Below are 13,245 nucleotides of genomic sequence, written 5' to 3'. Positions count from 1 at the left end.
GCCATCTGAGTTTTAAGTCTTTTCAGCATCTTCAAGTCCGGGGGGACGCGCCACATCGCCTGGTGTCTCCGCTGATCTCGATCTTTTAGAGAATAGGATGATGCTTTTGCCAAAGGAGAAGTTAAAGAACACAACAGGTAAGTAAAACTCTTCTCAAAACCAGACATCTGTTTTTTAAATGGCTGGAATAATTCTACCTTTCACCTCGCTATAGAAATGAGGACATAAATTGAGTTCATAAGCCTGGTTGTCAGTTTATGTCAAATTTGCTACATGTTTTTATAAAACTTGTGGGGTGTGTGTACAAGATTCTCACACCACCAACACATCACATTAACATACAGAACTCCAAGAAATCTGAAGCGAGGGAAGGAATTCCCTTGAGTCCCTAACACCAGAAGATGAGGTTGAGGAGCTAATACCTGAGCAAGCCTACATGCTGCTCAGCCAGAATTAGATCAACTTTGACACCTATTTGAAACATTGTAAGTTCTCTAAGCGTTTCACTGCAAATTCAGCTGTTCAAAACCAGAAAGCCAAGTGCCTCTTAGAAACCTTCACCTTAGGAGGGCAAGTCTGGCAAACTCTAAATGTAACAGTGGCTTTCTCTTAGTTGAATGACTTGAATAAGCTCTGGGAACAGTGAAACCTTAAGGGAACCTCAGCAAAAGAGGTAATTTCAGCTGTGTAGCCAGTGGCTAAAGGTGCCCAGGAAGCCATTCAACATAAGAGGGGAGCTTAATCTCCCTGGAGCAGCACAGCACACAGTGCAATGCCCTCTCTTAACATCCTTCTGTCTAGGCCTTTTTCCAGGCAAAACAGAGCTTACAGTTCATGTGCTGCCTCCCCTCTTCGGCCTTACGGAAGTGACTTCCATTTTTGGAAATATGGATTACATTCATCTGACTGTTTACATGACTACATTTAAAAAGCCAATCACAAGGGAACAAACAGTTTGGGCTTGCTTTGATTCAGTAACACCAATGTCATTGTTGCAGCAAAAGCAAGCATTTGTGTATAGCAAATCAGCCATTATTTCTCTTCTGTTCTATAAAGTCATCAAATGATTGTTTCAGAATGACCTGACAAATAAGATGTTGTGGTAGTGGGCCAGCTAAGCTCCAGATGAGTGTTAATCATGGTAAATTTATTATTGAGGTCTGATTTAAATTTCAATTCTTCACTTACAAAACAGGAGAAATGAGCAACCTCCAGCAACAGCCATGGGTGCCAGCAGTAGCAGCTCTCCTGCTTTTGCTGCACGGGAAGTTAATTGCAGCTTTCAGTCGAAGGGTCTTAACTGAGCCACAAATACTCTTGGAAAAATATTATTTAAATACCATCCCTATTTTTCCCTCCTGACATTTTGATCTATTTTTCTTCCACAAGTGCTTACACGCTCTTTTCCAGCCTTACAACCACACACATTTCTCTAGTCCTGTTTTAAATGCCCTTTTCATTCCAGGATTTATTTTCTTGTTAGTATACGCTGTGCTCCTAGTACTCTCAGCCACGAAGTGTACAAACTGTGTGAAGTGAGAGGTGTAACTGCTTCCTCAGCAGAGAGCCACTTTGTGTTGTTTTGTCTTTCAGTGCTAACCCCCTCCAGAAAAGGGCCTTTCATTCACCTCCCACAGTTGCAGTCAAAGAAACTGCATGAACTGACTGTATCTCTATGATGCTGCTACACAAACCAGGCAGCCAGTGCTGTCACATCCCCCAGGAAAGAACGAGAGACCCTCCTTGATACACATTTCTGGTTTTAGATGAGTCACCGGGCACTGAGGTCAATCATTAAGACAAAGAATGCATTAGAGCAGGTGGTAAGATGGCACCACACTGATGAGCAGTGCTGAGGATGTGGGAATTCAGCTCCTGATGAAGGGGACTATCTGCCACCTTCCCTTCCCCTCCTCAAATCTGCTTCTAACTCTGGGACTCCACTCCCAGAGACATTTCCAGGTCGGAATTAAATCACGTACATGAGATGCACAATTACCTCTGCTCTGCAGAAGAGAGGCAGGTGGACGTGGCTGAAGGCCCCAAAGGTTCTCCATACCATTTCTGTCTTTTAGATCCAACAAGTGGATTAAAATTAAAGGATCTATATCAAGTAAACTGCTACTGGCTGTCGAGCCCAGGGCACTTCCTCCTCGTCTTGAAGGTCTTCCACTTGCACTGGTGTAGCCATGGCTGGTACCTAGGGAAGAGTTACAGGAGAGTGGGCATACACATGACACAGGGGGTGCTTTATTTCCTATGCAAACAAAGAGTTCTACAAGAAGGTTAAGAATGAAAACACTGCAAGAAAATTAACACGACATCTGAATTATTTCATAAATTTATAGATTCTGAAAGCAACCAGATATGCCACTTCTGATATCTTTGTCATAAATAGACTTATATTCAATGTACATATATTTATTTCAGAATTATTTCAGATTATTTGGGCTATAATCATCTCTAGGCAGTAAGAGATCTTAGAGCACCTTTTCATTATCATATTATATTATTCATGATTATTAAAATATATTTCTGCTTGACTTGTAAGGATTCTGTACTTCATTCTCTCCATGTACTTCAGGTTTTACAGTGCTCTAAACCCAATGTGAATGTGTCACACACTCAGAGGCCACACAGACATTCGTGAAAATTTCTTAGCAGTCTATTTTTCCACGGGAATGGAAGGGGTTTCAAAGAGGCAGAAAAGCCTCCCCACAAACTTATCACTTTTAAACAAGCATATTCAGAAGATTCCTCTTTTTTTTTTTTTTAAATCAAACCAATGAAACATTTCTGCTACACTGCAACAACCAGTACAAACCACATGATGCAGCATTTCCAAAAATAGAAACGCCTGCAGAACATCCAGCCTGGTGTTGCTTCCAAGAAGAACGGGAAGGAATCCAGCAGCGTTTCGCATATATGGGAATTCTGAAGGCTGCTTTTCATACCTGATGCCCCAGGAGTTGCAGCGGCGGCTGCATCCTCCATGAGATCTCCCTCTTCCAACTCCATATTACTGCTGTATTCCACGTCATTTTCTCCAGACCTTAGGAAATGATTGGGGTGGGAAAAGAAAAAAAAAATACAATTGCTAGCTTCTGTCAGCTCTTGTTAAACATTATGGCACATACCTTGAAAACAACCTGAAGCACTGTAAATAGTATTTTCTGCATTCCAAACTACACAAATTGAACAAATCAAAGTGTGGTACTTAAAAGACTGACTCACTAACCAAGAGTCCAAAAGTGCCATACATATCTCGACTAAAATCTGATCCTGCAAACTTCTATATTTGTATGTGTTACAACACATTCTCATGTTTTAATGAGGATTCTAGGATTTGACATCGTCTCAATTAAGAACCTTAAATTCTCTAGTTTAAGTAATTGTCCTTATTATCACTCTCCTACTACATCACTTCCTAACACCACACCTCTCTATTGTAACAGAGCAAACCCTTACCCTAGAGCACCAACTCTCCTGGTCTTCTCCACAGCAGTTAAGCCGTTCAAGCCTGAAACTCCCACATCAGAATCTGAACCTTCACAGGGTCTTTCCTCTGGCTTGGGCAGCGCCTCGGAAGTGTTGCTGTTGGGCAGGGGCCTGGCAGAGTGATGCCGACTGCTCAGCTTCGAACTCCCTACGCCACCTGAGACAAGAATCTGCAGTTAAAACTCACCTTTTACTTATCTTATAGTAACACAGACACCCTCTCCACTGCCATCTTCCCCAGCTGTAGCTGCAAAGTCACTTGGTTGCTGCAGGGCAGCCCTTCCAGTCTTGGGCAAGGGTGGAACTGGGCACAGAGTTACAGTTACACCAAGTAATATTCCGGTTTCTCACCCAAACCTTCTCTACCTATTTAGTGTTGTAAGAAAACAAGTGTCATATCCCATTCCCTCTCTGAACACTCAAGAGGGGCAAAATACCAATCCCTGTGTTAGTTATTTTATTTCATTACCCTTAAGGAAGGGCATAATAAAACTCAGGAGCAGCAGTATCACGTAATTCTTTCATCATGTGTCTCCAGAGTTTTCTTCAGCTCCCTTTAAGTCAAATCACAATTTAAGCCAGGGTCAGTACATTTTGATCTATGATCTTCAGTATAAAGTTAGCTCCTGAGACATCTTCAGAGAGACCAGAATTAACACATAACACACATTTATGTTCCATTAAATCAAGGGAGTGGCACTGTTTTACAGCAGATCAGCTATTGAGGGCACAAAAACATTAGATTTGAGAAAGGAGCCAGTCAAGTTTCCCGAAAATTTCAATTGCCAAGTAAAAGGCTTCTTGAGAAGCTTATGTACAACAGACACTAAGATACATCACACAGCTAAAGATGACCTTGTTTACCTTCAGAAGTTTGACCATCTCCCTTTAAGCGAAGGTTACTCTCCCCACAGTCCATAGCCCTTCGTAGGGACAGGCTTCCCGCTGCTCCGGTGCGAATGGGTTTGGGGGAATTACTCTTCTTACTTGCAGCTGCAAAAATATTTTTAAGATGTGACAAGCCTTCAGTCAAACTGCTGCAGAATTCTGTCTTTATGCTTGTTTTAAGTGAAGTTAAGCTCCAATATTACTCTCTCTCTCCCCCCCAGTCCTGCTCAAAACTCCTTCCACACCCTTCCTTGTCAAAGATGTGGGCTGGAGGGAAGCTCAGCTACCTAGGGACGTGGCCAAGACCTAGGGATGTGGCCAAGACTATGCAAGTAATGTTTACTTGCCTTACACAAAGATACCCTTCAAAAAGCCATGTGTGTAGGATAAGGACAAATGAAATCACCCTTTCAGCTCTTAAATTCAAAGCCCAATGTAACAAAGAACCTCGAAAGCAAGAGAAAGGCAGGCTATGGGACTCCCATTGCTCACCACTCCCCAAACTAACCGTTCCCTGAGTCTGTGTCAGTGTGGGTTGTGCCACAGAAACTCCTCTGAGAGGAGGAACGGAGCAGTGGTAACCAGAACAGCAAAATGCCACGTTCTGCTGTCACTACACCCCACATAGGCAGGGGATCCAGGCTTCAAGGCACTTACAATTCCTTATGTAGCAGCTGGTAACCGAAGACTTTGTCAGTAGTTCCATTCCTATTTCCTGCAGCTTGCTGCAGCTTTCCGTGCCGCAGGCGGCTAAAGCACCTTGCTCAATGGAGAAGAAGCTGGGCTGTCCATCACACGAGCCAGCATTGCTGCTTCTCACTTCTGAGAGCTGGTTTTTCACATCAGACATTTTACTTCGAACTTCAGCCATCTGAGTTTTAAGTCTTTTCAGCATCTTCAAGTCCGGGGGGACGCGCCACATCGCCTGGTGTCTCCGCTGATCTCGATCTTTTAGAGAATAGGATGATGCTTTTGCCAAAGGAGAAGTTAAAGAACACAACAGGTAAGTAAAACTCTTCTCAAAACCAGACATCTGTTTTTTAAATGGCTGGAATAATTCTACCTTTCACCTCGCTATAGAAATGAGGACATAAATTGAGTTCATAAGCCTGGTTGTCAGTTTATGTCAAATTTGCTACATGTTTTTATAAAACTTGTGGGGTGTGTGTACAAGATTCTCACACCACCAACACATCACATTAACATACAGAACTCCAAGAAATCTGAAGCGAGGGAAGGAATTCCCTTGAGTCCCTAACACCAGAAGATGAGGTTGAGGAGCTAATACCTGAGCAAGCCTACATGCTGCTCAGCCAGAATTAGATCAACTTTGACACCTATTTGAAACATTGTAAGTTCTCTAAGCGTTTCACTGCAAATTCAGCTGTTCAAAACCAGAAAGCCAAGTGCCTCTTAGAAACCTTCACCTTAGGAGGGCAAGTCTGGCAAACTCTAAATGTAACAGTGGCTTTCTCTTAGTTGAATGACTTGAATAAGCTCTGGGAACAGTGAAACCTTAAGGGAACCTCAGCAAAAGAGGTAATTTCAGCTGTGTAGCCAGTGGCTAAAGGTGCCCAGGAAGCCATTCAACATAAGAGGGGAGCTTAATCTCCCTGGAGCAGCACAGCACACAGTGCAATGCCCTCTCTTAACATCCTTCTGTCTAGGCCTTTTTCCAGGCAAAACAGAGCTTACAGTTCATGTGCTGCCTCCCCTCTTCGGCCTTACGGAAGTGACTTCCATTTTTGGAAATATGGATTACATTCATCTGACTGTTTACATGACTACATTTAAAAAGCCAATCACAAGGGAACAAACAGTTTGGGCTTGCTTTGATTCAGTAACACCAATGTCATTGTTGCAGCAAAAGCAAGCATTTGTGTATAGCAAATCAGCCATTATTTCTCTTCTGTTCTATAAAGTCATCAAATGATTGTTTCAGAATGACCTGACAAATAAGATGTTGTGGTAGTGGGCCAGCTAAGCTCCAGATGAGTGTTAATCATGGTAAATTTATTATTGAGGTCTGATTTAAATTTCAATTCTTCACTTACAAAACAGGAGAAATGAGCAACCTCCAGCAACAGCCATGGGTGCCAGCAGTAGCAGCTCTCCTGCTTTTGCTGCACGGGAAGTTAATTGCAGCTTTCAGTCGAAGGGTCTTAACTGAGCCACAAATACTCTTGGAAAAATATTATTTAAATACCATCCCTATTTTTCCCTCCTGACATTTTGATCTATTTTTCTTCCACAAGTGCTTACACGCTCTTTTCCAGCCTTACAACCACACACATTTCTCTAGTCCTGTTTTAAATGCCCTTTTCATTCCAGGATTTATTTTCTTGTTAGTATACGCTGTGCTCCTAGTACTCTCAGCCACGAAGTGTACAAACTGTGTGAAGTGAGAGGTGTAACTGCTTCCTCAGCAGAGAGCCACTTTGTGTTGTTTTGTCTTTCAGTGCTAACCCCCTCCAGAAAAGGGCCTTTCATTCACCTCCCACAGTTGCAGTCAAAGAAACTGCATGAACTGACTGTATCTCTATGATGCTGCTACACAAACCAGGCAGCCAGTGCTGTCACATCCCCCAGGAAAGAACGAGAGACCCTCCTTGATACACATTTCTGGTTTTAGATGAGTCACCGGGCACTGAGGTCAATCATTAAGACAAAGAATGCATTAGAGCAGGTGGTAAGATGGCAGCACACTGATGAGCAGTGCTGAGGATGTGGGAATTCAGCTCCTGATGAAGGGGACTATCTGCCACCTTCCCTTCCCCTCCTCAAATCTGCTTCTAACTCTGGGACTCCACTCCCAGAGACATTTCCAGGTCGGAATTAAATCACGTACATGAGATGCACAATTACCTCTGCTCTGCAGAAGAGAGGCAGGTGGACGTGGCTGAAGGCCCCAAAGGTTCTCCATACCATTTCTGTCTTTTAGATCCAACAAGTGGATTAAAATTAAAGGATCTATATCAAGTAAACTGCTACTGGCTGTCGAGCCCAGGGCACTTCCTCCTCGTCTTGAAGGTCTTCCACTTGCACTGGTGTAGCCATGGCTGGTACCTAGGGAAGAGTTACAGGAGAGTGGGCATACACATGACACAGGGGGTGCTTTATTTCCTATGCAAACAAAGAGTTCTACAAGAAGGTTAAGAATGAAAACACTGCAAGAAAATTAACACGACATCTGAATTATTTCATAAATTTATAGATTCTGAAAGCAACCAGATATGCCACTTCTGATATCTTTGTCATAAATAGACTTATATTCAATGTACATATATTTATTTCAGAATTATTTCAGATTATTTGGGCTATAATCATCTCTAGGCAGTAAGAGATCTTAGAGCACCTTTTCATTATCATATTATATTATTCATGATTATTAAAATATATTTCTGCTTGACTTGTAAGGATTCTGTACTTCATTCTCTCCATGTACTTCAGGTTTTACAGTGCTCTAAACCCAATGTGAATGTGTCACACACTCAGAGGCCACACAGACATTCGTGAAAATTTCTTAGCAGTCTATTTTTCCACGGGAATGGAAGGGGTTTCAAAGAGGCAGAAAAGCCTCCCCACAAACTTATCACTTTTAAACAAGCATATTCAGAAGATTCCTCTTTTTTTTTTTTTTAAATCAAACCAATGAAACATTTCTGCTACACTGCAACAACCAGTACAAACCACATGATGCAGCATTTCCAAAAATAGAAACGCCTGCAGAACATCCAGCCTGGTGTTGCTTCCAAGAAGAACGGGAAGGAATCCAGCAGCGTTTCGCATATATGGGAATTCTGAAGGCTGCTTTTCATACCTGATGCCCCAGGAGTTGCAGCGGCGGCTGCATCCTCCATGAGATCTCCCTCTTCCAACTCCATATTACTGCTGTATTCCACGTCATTTTCTCCAGACCTTAGGAAATGATTGGGGTGGGAAAAGAAAAAAAAAAATACAATTGCTAGCTTCTGTCAGCTCTTGTTAAACATTATGGCACATACCTTGAAAACAACCTGAAGCACTGTAAATAGTATTTTCTGCATTCCAAACTACACAAATTGAACAAATCAAAGTGTGGTACTTAAAAGACTGACTCACTAACCAAGAGTCCAAAAGTGCCATACATATCTCGACAATGACAGACTCACTAACCAAGAGTCCAAAAGTGCCATACGTATCTTGACTGTAAAATCTGATCCTGCAAACTTCTATATTTGTGTTACAACACATTCTCATGTTTTAATGAGGATTCTAGGATTTGACATCGTCTCAATTAAGAACCTTAAATTCTCTAGTTTAAGTAATTGTCCTTATTATCACTCTCCTACTACATCACTTCCTAACACCACACCTCTCTATTGTAACAGAGCAGAAACTGGATTTCTTAATAGTGTTCTGAGAAAGAACCTTCACAGACTATCACCTGTCAAAGACAGAACACAGCACTAAAGTACATGAAGAGATCAGAAAGATAAGAACTAGCTGACTGAAAACTCAGTGTTTAGCATTAACTATATCAGTTCATGTTGTTCCCAGTACAGGAAACACCCCTCACATTGCACTGGAATCACACCCCACCCCTGACCATAATCATGATACTATCAATGAATCTCTTTCCATTGGAATTAGGATGATCACCCTGGGAGACAAAGCGAGGAGCTGAAAGGTATTTTAAGTTACTTACATCGTTTCTTCATCAATATCATTTTCTTCGGTGTTACTAGTTGCTGTGGAACTAGCTGAAGAGCTGCTGCCATCAAGGTGGTTCACCTCATCTTCTCCAGCAAGATCTATATCCAGGTCACCATCAGAGAGCTCGTGCTACAGGAAAAACAGAACAGGTCTTTATAAAAAGAAACATTTCTGTTACACTGATGGATTCACCAAAAGCTATGAACAGAAACTCTCTCTCTCTCTCTCATGTCACACTATCCTACAGGAGTTAGGAGGGTCTCCAGACACAATAAAAAGCTGGTAACAAACACAGTTTTTTCAGCAACAACTTAGAAACTTTTTTGTGGTGGGATCTATTAGCAGAATCTCTCTCTCTAGTGCCACACTATCCTACAGGAGTTAGGAGGGTCTCAAGGCACAATAAAAGCTGGTAACAAACACAGAAGTTGGGTTTTTTCAGCAGCACACTATCCTACAGGAGTTAGGAGGGTCTCCAGACACAATAAAAAGCTGGTAACAAACACAGTTTTTTCAGCAACAACTTAGAAACTTTTTTGTGGTGGGATCTATTAGCTCTGTTCTGAAACATCTCTCGTCTCACCCTTCACTGCTAGCTCTCCAGTGTGTCATCTATTTCCACACAGAGAATAAATGAACTTCTCAATTGTAAATTAGATTTAGGATCTATTAGCTCTGTTCTGAAACATCTCTCTTGTCTCACCCCTCACTGCTAGCTCTCCAGTGTGTCATCTCCTGTTTCCACACAGAGAATAATAAGTGAACTTCTCAATTGTAAATTAGATTTACGTTTCTACTGCTACCCTGTCACAAAAAAGAAAGGGGCAGGAAAAAGCCAATTCCTACATTCAAGTCTTCATGCTGGATCTTCTCTTCCTCCTCTTCCTTGTTATCTCGTGCTAATCCTGGAGCAGCAACATTCTCAAGTAGTACGTCAGTGCTTTGTCCAGACTTCTTTGATCTTGTTTCTGCACCATCATCATTCTGGGGACTAAGATGGGTGTCTGGAGGTGAAATGCCTCGGGATTTCTGAGTCCGGGAAAGTTCAATCGCAAGCCTCTTAAATATCAGAAGGATACACAAAAGCACACATAGAAGATGACAATGGAGCATCAGCACCAAGTCAAGGAAGTTGACTTGCACATATACTGTTTTAGTAATGTCAATATCAAACTACCAATAGCAACCCAAACACACACAGCTGTCAAAACATCAACACTGTAACCTAAACCAGGTAATTACTGGTCAGTGAAAGGCAATTTTACATTCATATACATCCCACTTACTTCTTTCAGGTTATTTATTTGTTGGATATAACTTGTCTGAGCTGCTTCCAATTGAGCAATGTACCAGTGTTGATCTCGGCACTTTTGGAAGAAGGTTGGTGAGCGCACTTGGAACCTTCAAAGGAACATTTCAAAAAAGGGGTGTTATTTTTTGTTGGGTTTTTTCTTGGTGGTTTTTTTTTTTTTTGTCATTCTTGTTCCTGCTCCCCCAAATTCAAAAAGCCATGCACAGAATACCAGAGAATCTGAAATCTAGTGATGAAATAAACTTAACAGACAACATGCACTTCTATACTCAATATCCTGACTGCACAGAATGGCAACAGTAAGGGTTTTGTGGGAGAAGCAGCAATACAAGTGGTGGTTTATTTTCACAAACCAACACTAAAAAAAAAGTTAACACCCTACAAGGCATTTAATAGGAGCAAGAGTAGGATTATACTAGAAGTATTTGAAGTAGACAGGTAAAGCTTCTATATTTTGTTCTAACATTGCAACTCCCATCGCCAGCATTAGCTCTCTTACATTATAGACTTCCTTCATTCCCAAAGTTCTCCTAAGCTCACTGCAACTGTTTCTAAAGAGCGAGAGAAAACACCCTTCTCCTTTAACTCAATTAGCTCCAGATCTCCAACTCAGGCTTATTAATGAGTCAAGCGTAGTTACTTCTCAAAGAAAGAGATATATTTAAAGTTACAACTCCCTTCAGCACATTTTCTTCTTTAAAGCTTATGACAGTGAAATCCACTTATGCCAAAACATGTCACAATTATTTTAAATTCAACTACTTAATTATTTCCTATTTCAGTAGTAGGTGAGATACTTTGTGAAATGATAGCAGCAAGGAGCCCCACTGAGTTGTGTTCCTTACCTTAGGATCACAGTGTCATTTTGCCTGTTTAAGTACCCTTCGTTGGCGAGCAAGTCCAAACGAAAGAACCTGTTGTAACCCCAGCATTCTCCAACTTCAAAATCGGAGGCAAACTCTCGAATGATGTTTTTGGTGGGATCGTTGGTGGACTGGTGAACCATTTCTACACGGTACTCGTACCTACCCAGGGGAAGACCACAGGTATTTGTAACAAAATAAAAGATGTCAAACTTGATGCATTCAGCAATTCTAACAGAACTGCATTTCCTGGGAGACTTGTGTGCCCAGCTGAAGAAGTGATTCAGTCTTAGAATCACCTCTGCTGCCCTTACTACAGGTTTGCTTACTTGGATGTCTCTGGCAATCCTGCTGACAGCTCCAAGAACACTGACAGGTAGTAGCCCCGTACTACTCCATTGCCATCCTTGAAATAAATTGAGAGATAAATTGATTAAGAAAAGAAAGCAAAAAAAAACAAAACCAGAAAAACAAAACTCCTTGATATATCCTTGAAGTTTTGAAAACAGCTTCAATCAATACAGAACTTGCAGCAGTCATCTACTTTGTATCCTACTGTTTTGATTTTTTAGTCTTCCGTGACCCAGAAACTCTTACTGTAGCTTGAACTAACATGGAGCTTGCATCTGGAAGCAGATACGCACCCTAGTACTGCCATCTCACATATACATCTCAAACCACAGCTTTAATTACTCTGTTAACATTTTAGGGATTTAACCCAGTGGAAGACTGAATAGACAAACACTTATCAATGTACTGGAAAAACATATAGAAAGAGCAGTAAAAAAACCTCACAAAAATCTACTTAGCAGTTTATTACAGTCCAATTCTTTTCAAATTCCCAATGTGAAAACAACTCAGGTTAAACATTAGTTACAAAATATTTTCCATACAGCTGCATTTCAAAGCCACTTAATTTTTGAAAGAGCATCAATTTCTTTAGAAAAAACATGCAACATGAAAAAGTTAGGTCAGTTAACTGAGAAACAATATTAGAACCACCAGAAATCAAGGAAAAAATATGGCAAAACCTCCATCACACTCACCTTAATCAAGGAGGAAGAATGGCTCAACTTGAATCCTCTAGGTTGAAGAAACATTTCAACTTACCATTTAAAAAATCAATTTGAATGCATTCTGTCAGTGCACCTTACGTAGTCAATCCTGAATTTACAATAGACTGAAAACTTACACAGGAATCCACCTCTGCATTGCAAGAATCAATTCTGTGCATACATAGCCTTATCAGATCAACCCAGTTCTCTGAAGATGCCATGTAAAGCACTAACAAATAACACTTGTACTCCACCACTAAACACCTATTTCTCCAAACACAACTGTAGCAGCAGCCAGTGCTTCCTGGAAGCATTGACCAAAACTACTGGACCATAAAAGATCACACCTCCTGGGTTAACATTCCAACACTGACAAAGGCATTGTTTCTGAAATCCAAGCACTCAGCACACTGACAGGGCATTAGCACAACACACCCATTTCAGTGTCAGCATTTGATAACTGGATGCAGAGTAAAACAGATTCTCCTGCAACTAATACCTTGTCCTCCAGACCTCCCAAATAAGTATTATTCATAAACAAAAATAGGAAGTTATTTTCTACGTCAGTTCTGCAAGCAACATCTGCAAAAACCTCTCAGACAGACAAAAAGGATTAAAAAAAATCTACTGCAGTGCTATTCAAGTTGTAAGACCCATTTTAATTGCTTTTAAATTAACCAGATTAACTATAGTGAGAACGTTCATGGTGGTTATCTGGAGGCAGAGAGAGAATACTTTAATTGTCCGTGATCAACTCTGCAACCTTAATACGTTCTTCTCCTACAGCTCTTTACAGCATGAGAAGGGACAACCTGATGTACCCTTACAAGAAAAGCACATGAATTCTGGTTAAGTGTTTTGGATGCAATAGTAACTAGTTAAAAATATAACTCACTGGATAAACTTTTAACCTCCAGCAAAGTCCTGACACTTG

The 13,245-nt window shown here is 41.1% G+C and overlaps 1 protein-coding gene across 1 annotated transcript in view; it reads right to left on the bottom strand.

The window, feature by feature from the left end:
- The window catches only part of TRIM37 (tripartite motif containing 37), a 39,936-nt gene that overhangs the window by 6,418 nt on the left and 20,273 nt on the right, over positions 1-13,245 (bottom strand). The window contains exons 16-20 of the mRNA XM_014953153.1: positions 9,074-9,210; positions 8,207-8,304; positions 7,252-7,452; positions 5,044-5,355; positions 4,363-4,491 (exon numbers count right to left, since the gene is read on the bottom strand). Coding sequence (XP_014808639.1) covers positions 4,363-4,491; positions 5,044-5,355; positions 7,252-7,452; positions 8,207-8,304; positions 9,074-9,210 — 877 coding nt within the window. The remainder of the gene's footprint in view (positions 1-4,362; positions 4,492-5,043; positions 5,356-7,251; positions 7,453-8,206; positions 8,305-9,073; positions 9,211-13,245) is intronic.

This window comes from Calidris pugnax, unplaced genomic scaffold (assembly GCF_001431845.1).
Source record: "Calidris pugnax isolate Ruff unplaced genomic scaffold, ASM143184v1 scaffold133, whole genome shotgun sequence".
Lineage (NCBI taxonomy): Eukaryota > Metazoa > Chordata > Aves > Charadriiformes > Scolopacidae > Calidris > Calidris pugnax.
Note: the sequence above shows the minus strand (reverse complement) of the source record. Positions and strands in the feature narration are given on the sequence as shown.